The sequence below is a fragment of the Aptenodytes patagonicus genome, chromosome 3, assembly GCF_965638725.1.
Source record: "Aptenodytes patagonicus chromosome 3, bAptPat1.pri.cur, whole genome shotgun sequence".
NCBI lineage: Eukaryota > Metazoa > Chordata > Aves > Sphenisciformes > Spheniscidae > Aptenodytes > Aptenodytes patagonicus.
Window position 1 is genome coordinate 90,460,992 of NC_134951.1, and position 21,722 is coordinate 90,482,713.

Below are 21,722 nucleotides of genomic sequence, written 5' to 3' on the forward strand. Positions count from 1 at the left end.
CCACCACCTCCAAAAAACTATTCTGGTTTAGGAATCCTTGCTTGCTGTCATGTTTTGTTCACTGAAAGTATTCAGGTTCCATAAACATGGATGCTGAGATTTCAAAATACAAGCTTATTTCATTATGAATAAACTCTAATATATATCTGGAGGTATTTCAGCATTACATTTCAATTAAAGGTCAAAGTGGTTATCTTTGTCCTTCACAAACAGTATTTATGGAGCATGCAAGAGTACATTTCACTCTAGAATGGTGCACGGACTTACTGGGGTGGTAAACAGCCTGTCACGCAGCTATGACACATCACCTGAACCAAACTGTGCCAAAAGTTGAGGCATATAAAAGTTAGTACTAAACACACACAAAACCTGTGATTTCACCAAAGCTGTACTGCATCAGATTTCTTCTGACTAAATCCTTCAATAGTTTTTCAGCAGTAGTATTATAAGAGCCAGCATGACTGCTTCTGAATGAACAAACTCTATTTTTTTCCAAGAAATTGGCAGGAGAACAAAGCAAAAAACTGAAACAGTAAAACCTGAGAATATTATGAAGTCTTGAATCAACTTTGTAGTAGATACAAAGCTATTTTTCCTTTCCCTAGACATACTTTATATTACATATAAACTACATAGCTTACATATTTATAGTAGACCTCTTTAAATACAGGATTACATTTTCAGGCAGATTATCAGACTTCTATTTAGCCACTGGGATTAAAAAAAAAAAGTATTTAACCTAAATTCATTTGGATGAATCATGCATCCAATTGTTGAGTAGGCTTTTTTAAATTTTGCACCAGAAAGACACTTAAACTTTGCCGTACCCACTTGCACTAATTCTAGATGATACTTTATTAGAATTTAGCACTGCAAAAGTCATGTTTACAACTTTTCAATTTTTCAGGTAAGGCTGGTCATTATTTGTAATTTTACTTTTGTTCCTTAGACTTATTAGAAAAAACACTTTGAATAATTAAACCTGGGTATCTAAAGCATTTGACAGCTTGCAATTCTGACCTCTTTAAGACCATTTAGTATTTACATTCTGAAAGAAATCATATAATTTTAAAATTGTGAGAGACTGTTCCCTTTGGACTAGCTGTGCCATTTATTACATAGCTGATTACTACTAAGGTTTCATCTTTTGGGGGTGGGGGGCACGGTGGGTTTCTTTTCTTCTCCCTCCCCTCCCCCCCCCCCCAACAACATCTGCAAGACCCTTGTCCAAGCAATCCAAATTGAAAGAAATAGATCCCTTGTGAACTGCCTGCACTAGTTACCTAACTAATCCATGTCAAGCAGGACACAATGCAAGTTTACTTTGGCTTAAACTTTATCAGGAGCAAGTATGTGGTAGTACATGAATGTTACATTTCTAGAAGGAAATGTTTTCTTCCTTAATTTGCTGTTACTGAAGCATATCTCTATTCGACTCACATAGGAACTAAGGAATCACACACCTGGAAATATATATAACCTCATTTGTTACTAGTTAAGTTCTGTGTTTACAATGGGGAAAAGCAGCCAGATCTCATATCTCCAATGTTTTCCTGTACCAAAATTTAGATACAGGATAATAGTAACTATGAGCACATTCTTTTCTGACAAGAAACAACACTATTTGAAGTCTCTTCAGTACCACAGTAGTGTTTAATGGATACTAAACATTGGGCATTTTTGTCAAGAAACTAGTAATAATAATAACAATAATAACAACCACCATGCTTAGATTAATACTAAACATCTTTCCAAGAACCTTACAGCCTGGTTGTCATTCAAGTATTGATTTTGTAATCTATACTGCATGTTGAGAAGGAAAACATAAATCTTTAACACATCAAAGTATGTTTACAGTCATAACCCGGAATATGTAGGCCAAGATAACATGATTTACTATCTACTGTACTTCAGTATTTTACTTCTTGCCTCTCAGTGAAACCACTTAGAAAAGGAAAAGATCAGAAAGCATTCACTGAAAGTTTTAGTTCTTGCATTCTAATTTTCATACTGCTGAGCAACAACAAATACACAAGAAAGATAAAAAATACCAAATCTGACATAGTTTCACATCTGCTGTGCACTTTTCAAACTCCCATAGTTGCTCTTTTAAAAATCTCCTCTTCCATTTGAATCACAAAGAGAATAATTTCCCACACAGCAGCTGGGCTGTCAAGTAAGCATATTTCAGTACTCTTCAGACTTATTTAGTATTTTGTTTTCCTTTCACCCTGATGTACTGTAATTTCATAATCAATGTATTCCTGGACTGAGTATGCACTTAAAATGAATGGCTGAGTTCCATACAGGAGATCGGGCTTGATGCATATTTCAATTAAAAATAAATAAAAAAAAAGTCTTGACAATGACTCTTGGGAGTAAACACTCCCAATACTTGCACACACCCCCGTCCAATTCTTTAATACCTAGAAAACTGCTAATAAGAATATTTTTATTGTATCTTCAGGCATTGTTTAAACTACTAATAGCATTGGTATCAATTTACAATAATTTCAGATTTTATGTTTATGTGTTCTATATTCTACTTCTATTGTTTTAATATTTAGATCAGAATATTTAAATTGTTACAAAGAATAAAATCACTATCCTAAAAAGTTTTCCTTCGTTATTTTTCCCACCAAACAATTACACTAGAGAAACACAATGTGACTAACAGGTCTTCACGGATTGAAAACCCAAAAAAATAAAAACTTCATAGCTCCCTAAAAGTCAAATGTATGTACTGAGCATCTCTCCTTCTTTCTAAAGAAGAAAACCCCAAAACCCCAACAAAAACCCAACAAAAGAAAACATATAAACATACAGCCTGCATAAGCGATCAGCATAGGTTTATTTATATTTATATGTATAAAGTCTGCGTTGGTGATTATTAATGCAAAATTATTTTAAAAACACATGCAGCTGTCCTTCTGCATTAAAACAAGTAGACAGGCTTACATTTTACATCAAATTCTAGTCAGCAGTGTTTCCCAATTTTAAAAGATTTTATATAAGCTGCACATGTTCAGTGCCAAAGATATTTGTCACCAACTTGCTTTGCTGATCTCTTCCAGCAAAACATCGATAATGCCACTGTATCTTACACACTGTTTTCTTGGTGAAATACTGATCCCTACTAATTTCATCATCACCTTTTAAACATTCTTTTCAAAGCAATAATCTAGATCTGGTGAAAAGTAAAGAGCTTCTTACCATCGTGAGCCTATATTTTCCCCGTCTCTGGAGTCCAGCAGCAAGGAGCTGTTGCTGTTGCACTGCTTACTAGAGACACCAGAGGCTTTGGAAGCAGAGAATGTTTTATGTGGTTAAAATGTATCACCACTGATTATATTTCAGTCCCTCAATTCCTAGCCTTGATGCTCTGGAAACCAGCCAATCCAAGCAATAAAGAGGTTTGCAACAGGAAGTTGCAGAATTTTCACAGCGAATGCTTCACAGAAATGTTTTGCTTCTTGATACTTGTTTTTTATATCCACTAAATGTTAAAATAAATCCTGTCTCCCTCTTCCCTCCTCCTCTTTTTTTTTTTTTCTTTTCCAAATGAGATTCATATACTGTTCACAAGGGACTTTAGCACTTGCTACAGCTAGGCACAGTGCAGAAAGGCATCATGCCAGATTATGCATACATCTCTGCCAAGATACCTGAATTTTGACTTGCAACACACCCTGTTATTCCAAACATGGATCTTCCTGAGCCAAAGCTCCTAACTTTGCCAAAATACACAGTGTTTTTGTGAGGCAGCCAAATGCCCCTTCAGATTAGCTAAGAGCATCTTTTATTTGCAATGTGGTTGCTCTTTGTTGGCTTTTTTTTTTTTTTAACACTTTTTCCTAGTGAGGACAAGGTGGTAAGTTCCAAAGGGATGAATTGATCAACTTGCACTTCTACTTCATGCTTTACCCCCACCCCTTTCAAGAATATACACCACAGAAAATCTCTCTGCAATGCTGTAACTATGATTAATTACTTAGTTGATAATATAACCATCTTAATGTTCTCAGTGACAACCCAGGATGCTGCTGTGCTGGATGTGATACAAAAAAAAGAACAAAGACAGCCCTGACTCCATGGACCTTGCCATCAAAGAACACAGTAAGAGATGACAAAGAAGGAGGCAGAAGGAACCAAATCGGACATTACTGGCTAGGTTGATAGGTACTTAGAGTAATATCCCAGCAACCTGACCACCTCCAAGCTTTTTGGGAATCACAGTAAAGGAGTTTTAAAGAAAGGATCATTGAGAGGCTATGGAGTCTGCCTTGGAGATGCTCTCAAGGAGAAAGCATATTATTGTACTAAGAGAGCACAAGACTAAGCCTGAAATTTTAATGAATGGATGAAAGAGGATGGAGTGATGCTTCTGCAATGACTGAGAGTTTATAAAGGTCTAGAAAAGTTAAGACCATGTTCTGTGCAAGGAAGGAAAAGAAATTCAGAAGAGATGCTCACAGCTTTCTTCTCTTTGCAACAGGATACAATAATGATTTTCACTGAATCTGTTTGAATGGGTATGAGAGTACAGGACTGACCTGAAGAAAGCAAGGGAAAGGATGCTGGATTAATTTGCAAGCTTGTTTAAAAGGTGAAGAGAGCTGGATGGAAGTTTTGATTGTTTGTTGAAACAGCAATGAACTTATTTTAAGAAATTACATAGAGAAATAAGATTTAGTCATCAATAACACTGACTATGTTGTTTCTGAACTTAGAGAAATAACAAAGTAATAAATGACACACGTTAGGGACATCATGGCAAGATTAGATTGTTTTCCAGAGTGACAAGGAAGCAGCAGCTGGGGAGTCTACAGGAGGTCTGTTTTAGCCATGTTGAGCTGTTGATATCTAGCTGAATAACCACAAGAAGCTCTCTAGTTCTGGCTGAAGAAGAAAGGTCTGGAATAAAGAAATTAATTTGCAAGCCATCATGACAAAGATGAGTTTGATTTGTATGTACAGATGAGATTATCTGATGTAAATAAAAGAAAGGGACCATTGTTCAACCCCTAAGAAACATAGCAAGATGGAGTGGAAAGAGGCACTGAAAGAGTGATTAAGAAGGTAGGAGGGAAAAATTAAGCAAAACAGGTTCTACAAAACTGAGAGAGACAAAATATCAGGAAGAAATGGACAGCAGTATACAAGGTAGCTTACAGAATAAAGAAAATCAGTATAGAGCACTGGTTTCACTGTTTGACCAGGAAGCTGTCTACAGAGACTTTGCCTTGAGCAGTTTCAACAGCATGAAGGGAGCAGGAGATGCCTTGGGAAGTGCTCAGTGCCGCACCACAACTTTGGCAGTGACAGTAAACAACTCATACAGCCGCGTTAGTCAGACTGCTAATGGGATTCCCGTCAGAGAGGCTCCACTTGTAATATCACTGAGACCCAACAGACAATTCTGTGAAACAATTCAATTGCAATGAATCAGGCTACAGAGGCTTGCTCTTTTTAGAAATAAAAACTTTTCCATCAGAATGTTTTAAGCCATCGTGCTAGTCTGTGCAAACCTTTCCTGCAATCCTTGAAATTTCCAAACCCCTTATATTCACAAAAGATATCTATTGGGATAGTGATCAGATCCTGAATATGAAGACATGCAGCCAAGTCTTGTCCCTGTATGTTTCTACACAAGGTGTGTATGGAACAGGGTGATAGGGCCCTATGCATACATGCAAACAATTTTCAACTCTGCCTTTCAGTCAATGAAGCCAGGATGCTTCCATTTTTTACTGAACAGTTACGAATTAATTGAATGCATACAAATTTCAGAGTGAATTCTGGCACAGCCTTCTCATATTTAAAACACACAATTCCCAAATTCAAGTGCAAATATCACCTCCTAAATTCAACTAAAAGACATTTCTATACAGAACAAGAGCTATCAATACAACTATACAAGAAAAAAAAAAAAGAATCATTCAAGTTAACTGACTTTAGCATTAGTACTCTTGCTTCAAAATAAGATCACCTTTTTCATTTACTTTAAACTCCTTCCGACACTGTGCTGGTTTCGGCAAGGATAGAGTTAATTTCCTTCCTAGTAGCTGGTACAGTGCTGTGTTTTGGATTTAGGAGGAGAACAATGTTGATAACACACCGATGTTTTAGGTGATGCTAAGTAGTGCTTACACTAGTCAAGGACTTGTCAGCTTCCCATGCTCTACCGACTGAGAAGGCTGGAGGTGCACAAGGAGCTGGGAGGGGGCACAGCCAGGACAGCTGACCCAAACTGGCCACAGGGACATTCCATACCATGTGACGTCATGCTCAGTACATAAACTGGGGGAAAGCTGGCCGGGGGGGCCGCTGCTCGGGGACTGGCTGGGCATCGGTCGGCAGGTGGTAAGCAATTGCACTGTGCATCACTTGCTTTGTGAATTATTATTAGTAGTACATCATTATCATTTTATTTCAATTATTAAACTGTTTTTATCTCAACCCACGAGTTTTTCTCACTTGTGCTCTTCCAATTCTCTCCCCCATCCCACCGGGTGGGGGGGAGTGAGCGAGCAGCTGCGTGGTGCTTAGTTGCCGACTGAGGTTAAACCACGACAGCCCTTTTTGGCACCCAACGTGGGGCTCAAAGGGTTTGAGATAATAACAGATTAACCAGAGTGTATTAAGGAACTTATATCTGTTAACAGTTGTGGGTCACAATGTTGGTTTCTCTGTTCTCGATATTGATGTCTAATCTGCATTGTGCTCGTTTTTTTGCTGTACATGTTAGAGATTGGTGTTGGTTTTTGCAATTTGCTGTGGTCTGCAGTGATTAGTGATGTCTCACTTGTGAGGTTTGTTTTTAGAACACTGACCTTGGGCTTAATTTGGTATGTGAGTTTCGTAATGAAGCCATTACTGTACTACGGATACCACTTCATGGAGACAACTAGCAATTACAGTTCTTCCTCAGAGTTTTTTTACGGAGGAAATACAGAATGGCAGTGTCACTACCTTCTTCTATGATGTTTCCTCCTTCGTTACAGTAACTTTTCAGTATTTTGAACAGCCTTGGGTAGTTAAGATACTTCTATTGGTACTTCTTGGGAATACTGTTTTGGTTTTGTCTAAAGTTAATAAGCAATTTAAGAATATTATCCAGAGATCTGCCCCAAGGCTGAATAGTTATGAGTGGCAGGGTGTGTGGGACAAGATGGGCAAGCACCTAGGCCAATGGGCACCCCCAGTGTTTTGGAACTTCACCCCTGAGCAAGTGCGGAATCCTGAAAAGTTAGTAGAATATTTGGAAAAAGTATGCTGTCACCCTGGCAACTCCAGAGAGATGCAGATCATTGCAACGTGCTGGGGCCTGGCCCATGCCTACCGAGCCCTGTTCAACACCATTCAGTGCCCTCAAAGGGAAGGGAAGGTCTCTGGATCTGACAGTAAAACGACACGCCCTGCGGCCACTCAGACCCAAGCAACACGCACTGCGGCCACTCCGACCCCGGCGACAGGCCCTGTGGCTGAACCAAAGAACCAGCCTGTGCCGGTATCAGTCGCCCCTACACACAAGAAGAAATTTTGGAAGCAGAAGTTGGCTCGTTTAGTAAGGGAGGAAGAAACTTCTTCTAAAAGGAAGCCAGAGGAAGAAGTGGATGAGGCAGACTACCCTGGAGAAGGGACATCACGAGAACAGGAGGAGGAGAGCCGGCTGCTGATTGGGGAGGAAGAAGAGGAAGAATTCATGAAAGAGGCAGTGACCACCCAATCTCTATCCCTGCGTGAGCTGCGAGATATACGAAAAGATTTCAGCCGCCGCCTAGGTGAGCATATTGTCACCTGGCTGCTCCGATGCTGGGATAATGGGGCCAGTAGCCAAGAATTAGAGGGTAGGGAAGCCAAGCAGCTGGGATCCCTTTCTAGGGAAGGGGGCATTGACAAAGCGATTGGAAAAGGGACATGAGTCCTCAGCCTTTGGAGGCAACTCTTGTCAAGCATGAAGGAAAGGTATCCCTTCAAGGAAGATGTCATATGTCGCCCAGGCAAGTGGATCACCATGGAGAAGGGTATCTAGTTCCTGAGAGAATTAGCTGTGCTGGAGGTGATTTATGGTGACCTGAGCAATGAACAGCTATCTAAAGATCCAGACGAAGTCAAGTGCACACGACCCATGTGGCGGAAGTTTATAAGGAGCGCACCATCGTCATATGCCAATTCATTGGCAGTGATGACCTGGAAAGATGGAGAGGAATAAACAGTGGATGAATTGGCTGGTCAACTCTGGCAATACGAAGAAAGTCTCTCTTCCCCGCCTTGTCTCAGCTGTGGAGAAACTGTCCCAGGAGTTCCAGCAATTCAAAGAGGATAGGTCCTGCTCCCCACCGTACGGACCAGTATCTCGGCTATTAGGAGTCAGCATTCTTTTGCTCGAGAGAGAGAGAGCATAAAGGGTATACACCACGGGGCACCCTATGGTTTCACCTGCATGACCATGAAGAGGACATCAGGAAGTGGGATGGAAAACCTACCTCAGCCCTAGGAGCACGGGTACATGAGTTCCAAGGGAAAACAATCACAAAAGGGGGTTCTTCCAGGAAAATTGCTGCTCCAGTTTCCAGTGGACAGTTCCCCAGACAGAGTTGAAGGGCTGATCTTACTTCTGATCTTAATGAAGGGACTTCTGATTCGTATTTACAACAAGTGAGTAACAAATACTGTGACCAGGACTAGAGGGGCCCTGCCTCCAGCCAGGTGGAGGAAAGGGGCAACCGGGTTTACTGGACTGTGTGCATTTGGTGGCCTGGCACATCAGAACCATAGGAGTATAAGGTTCTAGTGGACACCGGTGCACAGTGTACCCTAATGGAAGACTGGAGGCTTGCCAATGTGACGCCCATCCACAAGAAGGGCCGGAAGGAGGATCCGGGGAACTACAGGCCTGTCAGCCTGACCTCGGTGCCGGGGAAGATTATGGAGCGGCTCATCTTGAGGGCGCTCACAAGGCATGAGCGGGACAACCAGGGGATCCGGCCTAGCCAGCATGGATTCATGAGAGGCAGGTCCTGCTTGACCAACCTGATCTCCTTCTATGATCAGGTGACCCGCCTAGTGGATGAGGGAAAGGCTGTGGATGTGGTCTACCTAGACTTCAGCAAGGCCTTTGACACCGTCTCCCACAGCATTCTCCTAGAGAAGCTGGCGGCTCACGGCTTAGACAGGTGTACTCTGCGCTGGGTCAAAAACTGGCTGGACGGCCGGGCCCAGAGAGTTGTGGTGAATGGAGTTCAATCCAGTTGGCGGCCGGTCACGAGCGGTGTTCCCCAGGGCTCAGTACTGGGGCCGGTCTTGTTTAATATCTTTATTGATGATCTGGATGAGGGGATTGAGTGCATCCTCAGTAAGTTTGCAGACGACACCAAGTTGGGTGGGAGTGTTGATCTGCTCGAGGGTAGGAAGGCTCTGCAGAGGGACCTGGACAGGCTGGATAGATGGGCCCAGACCAACTGTATGAGGTTCAACAAGGACAAGTGCCGGGTCCTGCACTTCGGCCACAACAACCCCATGCAGCGCTACAGGCTTGGGGAAGAGTGGCTGGAAAGCTGCCCAGCAGAGAAGGACCTGGGGGTGTTGGTCGACAGCCGGCTGAACATGAGCCGACAGTGTGCCCAGACGGCCAAGAAGGCCAATGGCATCCTGGCCTGTATCAGAAATAGTGTGGCCAGTAGGAGTAGGGAAGTGATCGTGCCCCTGTACTCGGCACTGGTGAGGCCGCACCTCGAATACTGTGTTCAGTTTTGGGCCCCTCACTACAAGAAGGACGTTGAGGTGCTGGAGCGTGTGCAGAGAAGGGCAACGAGGCTGGTGAGGGGTCTGGAGAACAAGTCTTATGAGGAGCGGCTGAGGGAACTGGGCTTGTTTAGCCTGCAGAAAAGGAGGCTGAGGGGAGACCTCATCGCTCTCTACAACTACCTGAAAGGAGGTTGTAGTGAGGTGGGTGTTGGTCTTTTCTCCGAAGTAACAAGCGATAGGACGAGAGGAAATGGCCTCAAGTTGCGGCAGGGGAGGTTTAGATTGGATGTAAGGAAAAATTTCTTTACTGAAAGAGTGGTGAAACATTGGAACAGGCTGCCCAGGGAAGTGGTGGAGTCCCCATCCCTGGAGGTTTTTAAAAGACGTGTAGATGAGGCGCTTAGGGACATGGTTTAGTGGGCATGGTGGTGTTGGGTTGACGGTTGGACTCAATGATCTTAGAGGTCTTTTCCAACCTTAATGATTCTATGATTCTATGATTCTAATGCCATCAAGCTACAAAGGGGCAGAACCCATCTGTATTTCTGGAGTGACAGGGGGATCCCAACAGCAAGATGAAGTGAGCCTAATTGGGAATGAGTGGCAGAAGCACCCCATTGTGACTGGCCCAGAGGCTCCGTGCATCCTTGGTGTAGACTACCTCAGGAGAGGGTATTTCAAGGACCCAAAAGGGTACCAGTGGGCTTTTGTAAATAAAAGAAAGGGACCATGGTTCAACCCCTAAGAAACAGCTTTTGGTGTAGCTGCCTTGGAGATGGAAGAAATTAAACAGCTGTCCACCTTGCCTGGTCTCCTGGAGGACCCTTCTGTTGTGGGGTTGCTGAGGGTTGAAGAACAACAGGTGCCAGTTGCTACCATCACGGTGCACCGGTGGCAATATCGCACCAACCGAGACTCCCTGATTCCCATTCATAAGCTGATTCGTCGACTGTAGAGCCAAGGAGTGATCAGCAAGACTCGCTTCACCCTTTCACAGTCCCATATGGCCAGTGCAAAAGTCTAATGGGGAGTGGAGATTAACAGTAGACTATCGTGGCCTGAATGAAGTCACACTGCTGCTGAGTGCTGCCATGCCAGACATGCTAGAACTTCAATATGAACTGGAATCAAAGGCAGCCAAGTGGCATGCCACAACTGATATTGCTAATGCGTTTTTCTCAATCCCTTTGGCAGCAGAGTGCAGGCCACAGTTTGCTTTCACTTGGAGGGGCGTCCAGTACACCTGGAACCGACTGCCCCAGGGGTGGAAACACAGCCCCACCATTTGCCATGGACTGATCCAGACTGCAGTGGAACAGGATGAAGCTCCAGAACACCTGCAATACATTGATGACATCATCATGTGGGGCAACACAGCAGAAGTCTTTGAAAAAGGAAAGAAAATAGTCCAAATCTTGCTGAAGGCTGGTTTTGCCATAAAACAAAGTCAAGTCAAGGGACCTGCACAGGAGATCCAGTTTTTAGGAATAAAATGGCAAGATGGACATCATCAAATCCCAATGGATGTGATCAACAAACTAACAGCCATGTCTCCACCAACTAGCAAAAAGGAAACACAAGCTTTCTTAGGCATCATGGGTTTTTGGAGAATGCATATTCCAAATTACAGTCTGATCGTAAACCCTCTCTATCAAGTGACCCGGAAGAAGAACGATTTCAAGTGGGGCCCTGAGCAATGACAAGCTTTTGAACAAATTAAAGAGGAGATAGTTCATGCAGTCCTGCCTGGACTGGCCCAAGGGCTACAAGATGTAAAAAAATGTGCTCTACACTGCAGCTGGGGAGAATGGCCCTACCTGGAGCCTCTGGCAGAAAGCACCAGGGGAGACTCGAGGTTGACCCCTAGGGTTTTGGAGTCGGGGGTACAGAGGATCCGAGGCCCGCTATACTCCAACTGAAAAAGAGACATTGGCAGCATATGAAGGGGTTTGAGCTGCTTCAGAAGTGATCGACACTGAAGCACTGCTCCTCCCGGCACCCCGACTGCCGGTGCTGGGCTGGATGTTCAAAGGGAGGGTCCCCTGTACACATCATGCAACGGGTGCTACATGGAGTAAGTGGGTCGCACTGATCACACAATGGGCTTGAATAGGAAACCCCAGTCGCCCAGGAATCCTGGAAGCGATCATGGACTGGCCAGAAGGCAAAGATTTTGGAATATCGACAGAGGAAGAGGCGATGCATGCTGAAGAGGCCCCACTGTATAATAAACTACCAGAAAGTGAGAAACAATATGCTCTGATGAAACAAACTGATGGGTCTTGTCGTATTGTAGGAAAGCATCAGAGGTGGAAAGCTGCTGTATGGAGTCCTATGCGACAAGTTGTAGAAACAGCTGAAGAAGAAGGTGAATCGAGCCAATTCGCAGAAGTGAAGGCCATCCAGCTGGCTTTAGACATTGCTGACTGAGAAAAGTGGCCAGTGCTCTATCTCTATACTGACTCATGGATGGTGGCAAATGCCCTGTGCGGGTGGTTGCAGCAATGGAAGCAGAGCAACTGGCAGAGCAGAGGCAAACCCATCTGGGCTGCCGCATTGTGGCAAGTTATTGCTGCCCGGGTAGAGAACCTGGTTGTAAAAGTCCATCACGTAGATGCTCACGTACCCAAGAGTCAGGCCACTGAAGAACATCAAAACAACCAGCACGTGGATCAGGCTGTTAAGATTGAAGTGGCTCAGGTGCATCTGGACTGGCAACATAAGGGTGAACTATTTACAGCTTGGTGGGCCCATGACACCTCAGCCCATCAAGGAAGAGATGCAACATACAGATAGGGGTGGACTTGACCATGGACACTATTACACAGGTTATCCATGAATGCAAAACATGCGCTGCCATCGAGCAAGCCAAGCGGTTAAAGCCTCTCTGGTATGGAGGACGATGGTTGAAATACAAATATGGGGAGGCCTGGCAGATTGATTATATCACACTCCCACAAAGCCGCCAAGGCAAGTGCCACGTGCTTACAATGGTGGAAGCAACCACCGGATGGCTGGAAACATATCCCGTGCCCCATGCCACCGCCCGGAACACTATCCTGGGCCTTGGAAAGCAAGTCCTATGGCGACATGGCACCCCAAAAAGAATTGAGTCAGACAACGGGACTCATTTCCGAAACAACCTCATAGACATCTAGGCCAAAGAGCACGGCACTGAGTGGGTGTATCACATCCCCTATCATGCACCAGCCTCTGGGAAAATCAAACGATACAATGGGCTGTTAAAGACTACACTGAGAGCAATGGGTGGCGGGACATTCAAACATTGGGACACACATTTAGCAAAAGCCACCTGGTTAGTCAACACTAGGGGATCTGCCAGTTGAGCTGGCTCTGCCCAGCCGAAATTTTTGCGTGCTGTAGAAGGGGATAAAGTCCCTGTAGTGCACATTAAAAAATATGCTGGGGAAGGCAGTCTGGGTTATTCCTGCCTCAGGGAAAGGCAAACCCATCCGTGGGATTGCTTGTGCTCAAGGACCTGGGTGCACTTGGTGGGTGATGCAGGAGGATGGGGAAGTCCGATGTGTACCTCAAGGGGATTTGATTTTGGGTGAGAATAGCCAATGAATTAAATTGTATGATGTTAATTACTATGGAATACCGTAGATCGTCAGTTCTGTGGTGGCTATATGCCATATCAATGGTCTCACAGTAAGAATCAGACAGAGAAAAAGGAGCGTCCACCAAGGGAAAGAATTGTGCACTGGTATAACTGCAATAGTTTAAATGTGAACTTCAACTTTAACATCTACGTAAGCCTTAAAGATTAAATCCTTTTTTTTTTTTCTTTGCCTTCAATTCTTAAAGGATCCACAAGCAAAGGGAGCTTAAATTTTCTGGACAGGTCTAGAATTTCTCCTCTATCAGAGGAAACCATCTTCCTCCCAAGTTTGAGTTAAAACCCTTAAATTAATCTTTGCTAACTGCTTACAACCCTTTCATGCAGGGGCAGGTATATATTGCCAGACTTTATCCCTCTCAGCAGATTAACTGTCATCAGGAGGGTGCTTCAGAGGCTATTTCAAAAATAAAAAGCAAGCTCTCAAAGGCATCTGATTACATTCTTCAGGCACCTATAGAAACGTAGCTAGCAGGCCACATAGTTTAAACACTTATTTAGACAGTTTTTCTTAAGCAATGACATAAGGAAGTCCTTGAATGCTCTAAATGATCAAGGAACACACACTGAGGCTGAAAAACTGAAACTGCATTAAAAGTAATCTATTTTTGTGATGAAAATAACTTGTGTTGCCAGACCTACTCTATTTCACACATGCATGTTCTCTGCAGCACATAAACCTTCACACTAGAGGCCTCAATCTGCAACAATTGAATGGTTGTGCTAAAAGGTACCAAACACAAAGCAACTGATCAAATAACTGAATTTTTGCCCCAGTAGAATTTCTTTTATTTTGGCATTTGATTGCTGTCTGAAGACAGGAGAGAAAAACAAAATATTTCCATTTTTCATTAAATGAAAAGTCCTAATAAATTTAAATGCAGAACTGTTGAGTCATTTTGGACTCGGTTGAGATGCCACAAAGCCTAAGAGACATGCAATTATGGCTTTCTTGGGGCTCTCTATAAGTCTGTCCAAATTGTCCCTAGCATTACAAAGCACCATCTCTGCCCATAGGTCGTAATAAACAATGAAAAGATCTATGAACAGTTTGCTATAAATAGTTAAAAATAAATCACAGCTTTAATAAGGAGTAAGACAAAAGCATACAATATTATTTGACTTCACAGAATGAAGATAAACTAGGTTACATGTCTGCAGGAATTCTAAAAGTCAGCAAACCAAAACAGATACAAAACCTCAAAGACACCTACACAAAATACGAAATTTATCAACAGAAGACTTCACCTTTTTAAATAACTTGATATTTCACAAAATACTTATTTATTCTCATTCCTTCTCCAAAATCTTCACTCTCAGAAAAAGTCTAAATCCATCATGATAGTTGGGATCTATACAGAATAACAACATGCACTTTCTCATTTTAAGGATATTCCATTTCATCAGGGATGGGAAAGCCGTAAACCAGGGCAGAACAGAGTGAGTAAGACTTTTCAAGATATTAAGGCACCCAAGTAGCTTAAAATCCAAGCCCAAATACTTTCAGTATGGAGTTTAGCTTGTCTTGGCCAGATGAACTTGAACAACAGAATTCTGAATTTTATTGTTAAAGGCTTAGAGCAAACAGAAACGCTCTTAAAAAGTACAGCAATAACAGGCAGATGGCTGTGCAAGACAGCAGAATGGATATGGCAGCAAGTATTTCTGTGCTTTCTCCCTTTCTATATAGAAGCCTGTCAGATGACCAGAGCCACAAGACCTACTACTCTGTGGGAGCAAGAACTGTATTCCTATTTTATTTTACTGTGGCATTATTTTCATACAACAAATGTCAAGACTGCACCTCAGATAGCACGTCCTCCATTTGCTTGGGTCTTTTCGCCAGGCCCGTTATTTCAAAATAACCTCTCTCTAACATCCTGTCAGCTTGTTGTATATTTTGGCTGTCATTATCCCAACTGTTTTTTCAGAATCAAGTTGTTTTTTCCTGAAAAAGTAAGTCCCTATCCAGCACAGCTATGAAGGAATATGTCCAAAGTGCACTCAATGTAAATTGTTAAAGTGCTGTACTTCTATGTGCTAAAAAAGTCAACTGAACACATGCTGAGAAACACAAAAATTCTCCATTCCTTCAAAAATCTAACTAGCACAGGAACTCCAAAGCTGAATCACACAACTATAAATGTCAGTATTATTTTTTCACTGCTCATCAGTTTCATTGGTGACATGGGACAGGGGAAAGCAACAGATTTTGCAGGAAAAAAGTTTTTGTTGGGAAGAGAGAGAGAAAGTAAGAAGAAAGAGGGTAAGAAGGGGAGATTGGGGGGGTGGGGGGTGGAGAGAGGGGCAGAACAGCAAGGTATCTCAATCCGGTCGCTCTTCAAAGATCACTGGATCTACAAATCAATAGCTAGCACAAAAAGGAACCACCACCACCACCAAAATCAAAGACATCACCACCTAGTCTGTTATTCTTCCACACAGACAGCAGTATTTCACCTTGCAAGAAGCTTTACCGAATTCTCACATATAAGCTACATCCTGAAAACCCCTCACTCATACAATTCATACATTAATGTCAATGAGCCTTTCCAGTGATAAAATCCTGTTCTCTAAGAGGACTAACATAAAAGCATAGCCTCAAATACTTCAAATGATGTTCTGAAGCAAAAATAGAGGATTAAGAAGTTCTACTGGCCTTGCAGGAAAGAAAACTTTTATGGAAAATTCTCTTGTAGAGATTAGGACCTCACACCAGAAGGAATGTCATTTCAAATCAGTGGAAATACATTCAGATGTTACAAAACTGGTAAAGCATCTATAGAATAGAAAAGGCTACTTACCAATTGTCCTGGTTTCGGCAGGGATAGAGTTAATTTCCTTTCTAGTAGCTGGTGCAATGCTGTGTTTTGGATTTAGGATGAGAACAAAGTTGATAACGCACCCATGTTTTAGTTGTTGCTAGGGAATGCTTACACTAGCCAAGGACTTTTTAGTTTTCCATGCTCTACCGACTGAGAAGGCTGGAGGTGCACAAGGAGCTGGGAGGGGGCACAGCCAAACTGGCCACAGGGACATTCCATACCATGTGACGTCATGCGCAGTACATCAACTGGGGAAAGCTGGCCAGGGGGGGGCCGCTGCTCGGGGACTGGCTGGGCATTGGTCAGCGGGTGGTGAGCAATTGTACTGTGCATCACTTGCTTTGTGTATTATTATTATTATTATCATTATCATCATCATTTTATTTCAATTATTAAACTGTTTTTATCTCAACCCACGAGTTTTTCTAACTTGTGCTCTTCCAATTCTCTCCCCCATCCCACCGGGTGGGGGGGAGTGAGCGAGCAGCTGCGTGGTGCTTAGTTGCCGACTGAGGTTAAACCACAACAGCCCTTTTTGGCACCCAATGTGGGGCACGAAGGGTTTGAGATAATAACAGATTAACCGGAGTGTATTAAGGAACTTATATCTGTTAGTAGTTGTGGGTCACAATGTTGGTTTCTCTGTTCTCAATATTGATGTCTAATCTGCATTGTGCTCGTTTTTTTGCTGTACATGTTAGAGATTGGTGTTGGTTTTTGCAATTTGCTGTGGTCTGCAGTGATTAGTGATGTCTCACTTGTGAGGTTTGTTTTTAGAACATTGACCTTGACGTTTCTATGGTATGTAAACTTCGCAATGAAGCCGTTACTGTACCACGGATACCATTTCGTGGAGACAACTAGCAATTACAGTAACTTTTCTGAGAGATTTTTACGGAGGAAATACAGGATGGCAGTGTCACTACCTTCTTCTATGATGTTTCCTCCTTCGTTACAGTAACTTTTCAGTATTTTGAACAGCCTTGGGTAGTTAAGATACTTCTATTGGTACTTCTTGGGAATACTGTTTTGGTTTTGTCTAAAGTTAATAAGCAATTTAAGAATATCATCCAGAGATCTGCCCCAAGGCTGAATAGTTATGAGTGGCAGGGTGTGTGGGACAAGATGGGCAAGCACCTAGGCCAATGGGCACCCCCCAGTGTTTTGGAACTTCACCCCTGAGCAAGTGCGGAATCCTGAAAAGTTAGTAGAATATTTGGAAAAAGTATGCTGTCACTCTGGCAACTCCAGAGAGATGCAGATCATTGCAACGTGCTGGGGCCTGGCCCATGCCTACCGAGCCCTGTTCAACACCATTCAGTGCCCTCAAAGGGAAGGGAAGGTCTCTGGATCTGACAGTAAAACGACACGCCCTGCGGCCACTCAGACCCAAGCAACACGCACTGCGGCCACTCCGACCCCAGCGACAGGCCCTGTGGCTGAACCAAAGAACCAGCCTGTGCCGGTATCAGTCGCCCCTACACACAAGAAGAAATTTTGGAAGCAGAAGTTGGCTCGTTTAGTAAGGGAGGAAGAAACTTCTTCTAAAAGGGGGCTGGAGAAAGAAGTGTACGAGACAGATGACCCTGGAGAAGGGCCATCACGAGAACAGGAGGAGGAGAGCCGGCTGCTGATTGGGGAGGAAGAAGAGGAAGAACTCATAAACGAGGCAGTGACCACCCAATCTCTATCCCTGCGTGAGCTGCGAGATATACGAAAAGATTTCAGCCGCCGCCCAGGTGAGCATATTGTCACCTGGCTGCTCCAATGCTGGGATAATGGGGAAAAGGGCTGTTGTGGTTTAACCTCAGTCGGCAACTAAGCACCACGCAGCCGCTCGCTCACTCCCCCCCACCCGGTGGGATGGGGGAGAGAATTGGAAGAGCACAAGTTAGAAAAACTCGTGGGTTGAGATAAAAACAGTTTAATAATTGAAATAAAATGATGATGATAATAATAATAATAATAATAATAATAATAATAATAATAATAATAATATGATAATAATAATAATAATAATACACAAAGCAAGTGATGCACAGTACAATTGCTCACCACCTGCCGACCGATGCCCAGCCAGTCCCCGAGCAGCGGCCCCCCCGGCCAGCTTTCCCCAGTTGATGTACTGCGCATGACATCACACAGTATGGAATGTCCCTGTGGCCAGTTTGGGTCAGCTGTCCTGGCTGTGCCCCCTCCCAGCTCCTTGTGCACCTCCAGCCTTCTCAGTCGGTAGAGCATGGAAAACTAAAAAGTCCTTGGCTAGTGTAAGCACTACCTAGCAACAACTAAAACATCGGTGAGTTATCAACTTTGTTCTCATCCTAAATCCAAAACACAGCATTGCACCAGCTACTAGAAAGGAAATTAACTCTATCCCTGCCGAAACCAGGACACCAATTCAGACTCTACTCAGCAGTAGCCAAAGGCTGAAACATGGCCCTGAATATTTAGCTCTCTTGTAAAGACTGCATGCACTACCCAGCCCTAATCTGATGTGCCAGCTCACAGATCACAACTGGAGCATGACCCTGTCCGCAGCAGGTGCCCGCTGTTTAAATGGGTAGTATCAATACACAGAGGATGCTGGCTTTTCACTGCCATCAAGACCAAACATTGCTTACAGTTTCAAAGAAATATTTTCCCATTATTTTGTGAAGAGCTGAAAGCATGAGTTAAAGGTAACAGTTGCAGAAGAAATACCATCACATTAAAAACATTTTAAAAAAAAAAAGATAAAATCTTATTATCTATCAGATGCAGCTGAAAAAAAAAAAAAAACAAAAAAACATATGAGTGCTGCCTCCCAGAGTCCAGCTGCCTGGAAAAAATTCTTTCTATTTTGCTGTGGTACACTGATTCAGCATCCAAGGAAACAATCTCCAAGGGCTGTGAAACAATAACTAGATTCTCTGTTTCTGCCAACCATTGTACTGAGGGGGTCACACTGGACCACTCCAGATCCAGCTATGCACAGACCTAGGCCTCTGTGTTGCCCAAACAGCACAGCCAGGTAACAGCTTCAAAATGGAGCTGAACACATATGCACATGAACACCTGCTTGCACAACCTCATAAAGGAAAACATAGTTAATAGACCCTCTTTCTCCACACGCCTCAAGATTGCGGCACAGAGCCTATGTCTCCCACCGCTCCTCCACTTGGAGTGGCCAGGTGGGCTATAAGAGTCTCTTCAGCACCCTGGGGAGATGGCTGGGGGAGGAGAGGCACAGGAGCGCGGTGCAGAGCTGCACTGAGAGGGTGGGCAACTTCCACCTCCTGTCATCAATATCAACAGAGACGATGATGCTGTTTCTACACATGCTGCAGCCAAACAACTCAGACCAGAACAGCATTTCTTGATCTAACCACTGAAATTAGCACACAACTGTAATCATATTCTAAAGCAAGAAGCAGATGTTTAGGAGCCCCATTTAAAGAAGTTTAAGGTTTAGTCTATTGTATTTTGAGCACTAATCACAGATCACTATTTTGCAAGTTTACAGAATAGCCACGCCAAGCATCCTTCCATCACAAAGTAACTCAAGAGATGTTTCTAAAAAAGCCACATACGACGAGTATGATCCCAATTTTTTAGCCAAAAGGGAAAAAAAAGATTGCCTCTTTTCATATGTGTTAGTGAAGATGGGACACAGCCTTTAAATACTGAAATTGCTATCAGCATAATACTTCATCAGCAAACAAACTGTTTCTGTCACTGAGAAATATGGTTAACAGAACAGTATTTCCATTCCTAAAGAAATACTTGCCCATATTCAAAATGGGAAGAAAACACTTAAGAGTCGATCTAAATCGTCGCATTTCTCATTTCCGCGTTGCTTTGAAGGTGACGCCTGCCAGGCGCTCTCCCTTCCTCTCCCTTTCACCACGAGAGGGAGGTACAGCATTGTTCGGGCCCTATTCTCCAAGAACGGAATGAATATCAAACACAGGATTGTATCATTATCTTATAACAACCACCTGAATTAACTTAATTAAGCTAAGCAAGAATGATCACAATATATGCTACTGAGTACTTAATAAAACAGATTTTTATACAAAAAGCCTACATAATACATACACTGAAAAATAGCCAATTTTAAAAACAACTAATCATTATACATACATTAGTATTTGGCCTCCTACGTAACAACATTAGCTGTGTTGATGTAATTCAGTTTTGTTTCCATGTGGAATTACACTTAATATAATTTTCCTAGATTATAAGAGACATTTAATTCTGCTGCATTACTCTGCCTAACACCAGTTTCAAACTTGGATAGAAGAGGAAAGAAATGGTAGAAAGATCAAAGCTGCTACCACTAAGTTCAGAATAGTTTGAGACAGAAGTGGAGAAATGGAGCAGCACCCAAGGAGGTCTTCAGGGGCCTGGTGTGACCTCAAGGCTACCATAGATAAGGGTGACCTACATCTGTTGGACTTCCTTGATCATGGTGCCCCTCCAAAGCTGTCCTCGGAAAGCAGGTGCCCAATACAGAGATACACGCTAGAGAGGGATGGCTCTGGAAAACTCCAGACGAAATACAGAGGCACAGCAGTGTTCTACTGCAAAGTGACGTGGACAAGAAAATGCTCAGAAAGGCATTGGATGGCCAAGGCTCACATTCCTGGGTGACACAGTACCTGACAGACATGGTGGCACAATCCCAAGCAACAGGGCCAGGAGAGTGTCAAACTATTCCAATGTAACTAGCTCAATGACAAATACAACCTACTTTAAAAATCAACACGAGCCTCACCAACTGGTTCTTGGGGAAGGGATTGGTCCTAAGAAAGAATTGAAAAGTAGCTGAACAGCACCAGCATTTGTTCAGGTACCAGACACTGTGAAGAAGGCGGTGCTGATTAAACCCACCTCCAAATGAAAAGAGCCATGAGCGAGAAATTAAGCAGGCAAATGACTGCTACAAATTTGTGAAAACTTAACAAGTGTAGGTGTACACAATATGCATCTCCAGCACAGGCTGAGCAAGAAATGGACCTGCACGGTGCTGAAAGACATATGCGAGATCAGGATTCCCTTTACCACGAAACAGGAACAGCAGCAGCAAGGAATACCTTAATGTCAACATATACCTGGACTCCCAAGCCATGAGCTACCATTCTCCTCACTATAAGCTCTGTGAGAAAGATGAACTATGAAGATACAATGTGGAGAGAGCAATAGGCTTAGAAGAATACGGAAATAAAATGCTGTGGGATTTGGCCCAGGAATGAATCCTAAAGGGCAGTCATCTGAGGTGCACTAGGAAGTTATCAAAGAAGCCCTAGATGTCATATCTAGTCTCCATTCAATCAAAGTGAAAACAAAAGAGCAACAGCAAACAGATGCTATCAAGTAGCCATATACTATCACGCAGGTATACTATAGACACTGCAAAAAGTCAAGAAAGTGGGAAAGAAAAAGAACTGCTTCAAAAACAAACAAAAAAAACCCCACACCAGAGAAAGCCCCCAAATTTTACCAGAATTAGAGCAGAGATTAAC

The 21,722-nt window shown here is 43.1% G+C and overlaps 1 protein-coding gene across 2 annotated transcripts in view; it reads right to left on the bottom strand.

Moving 5' to 3' along the window:
- PLD5 (phospholipase D family member 5) overlaps window positions 1-21,722 on the bottom strand; it is a 207,167-nt gene that overhangs the window by 155,411 nt on the left and 30,034 nt on the right. Inside the window, exon 1 of one of the 2 annotated variants that reach the window (XM_076334201.1) lies at window positions 3,214-3,262. The exons of the other annotated variant lie outside the window; for it this stretch is intronic. Within the exon in view, the coding sequence (XP_076190316.1) occupies window positions 3,214-3,216 (3 nt within the window). The 5' untranslated portion in view covers window positions 3,217-3,262. Of the gene's footprint in view, window positions 1-3,213; window positions 3,263-21,722 lie in introns of those variants that run through there. 2 annotated transcript variants of the gene reach the window in all.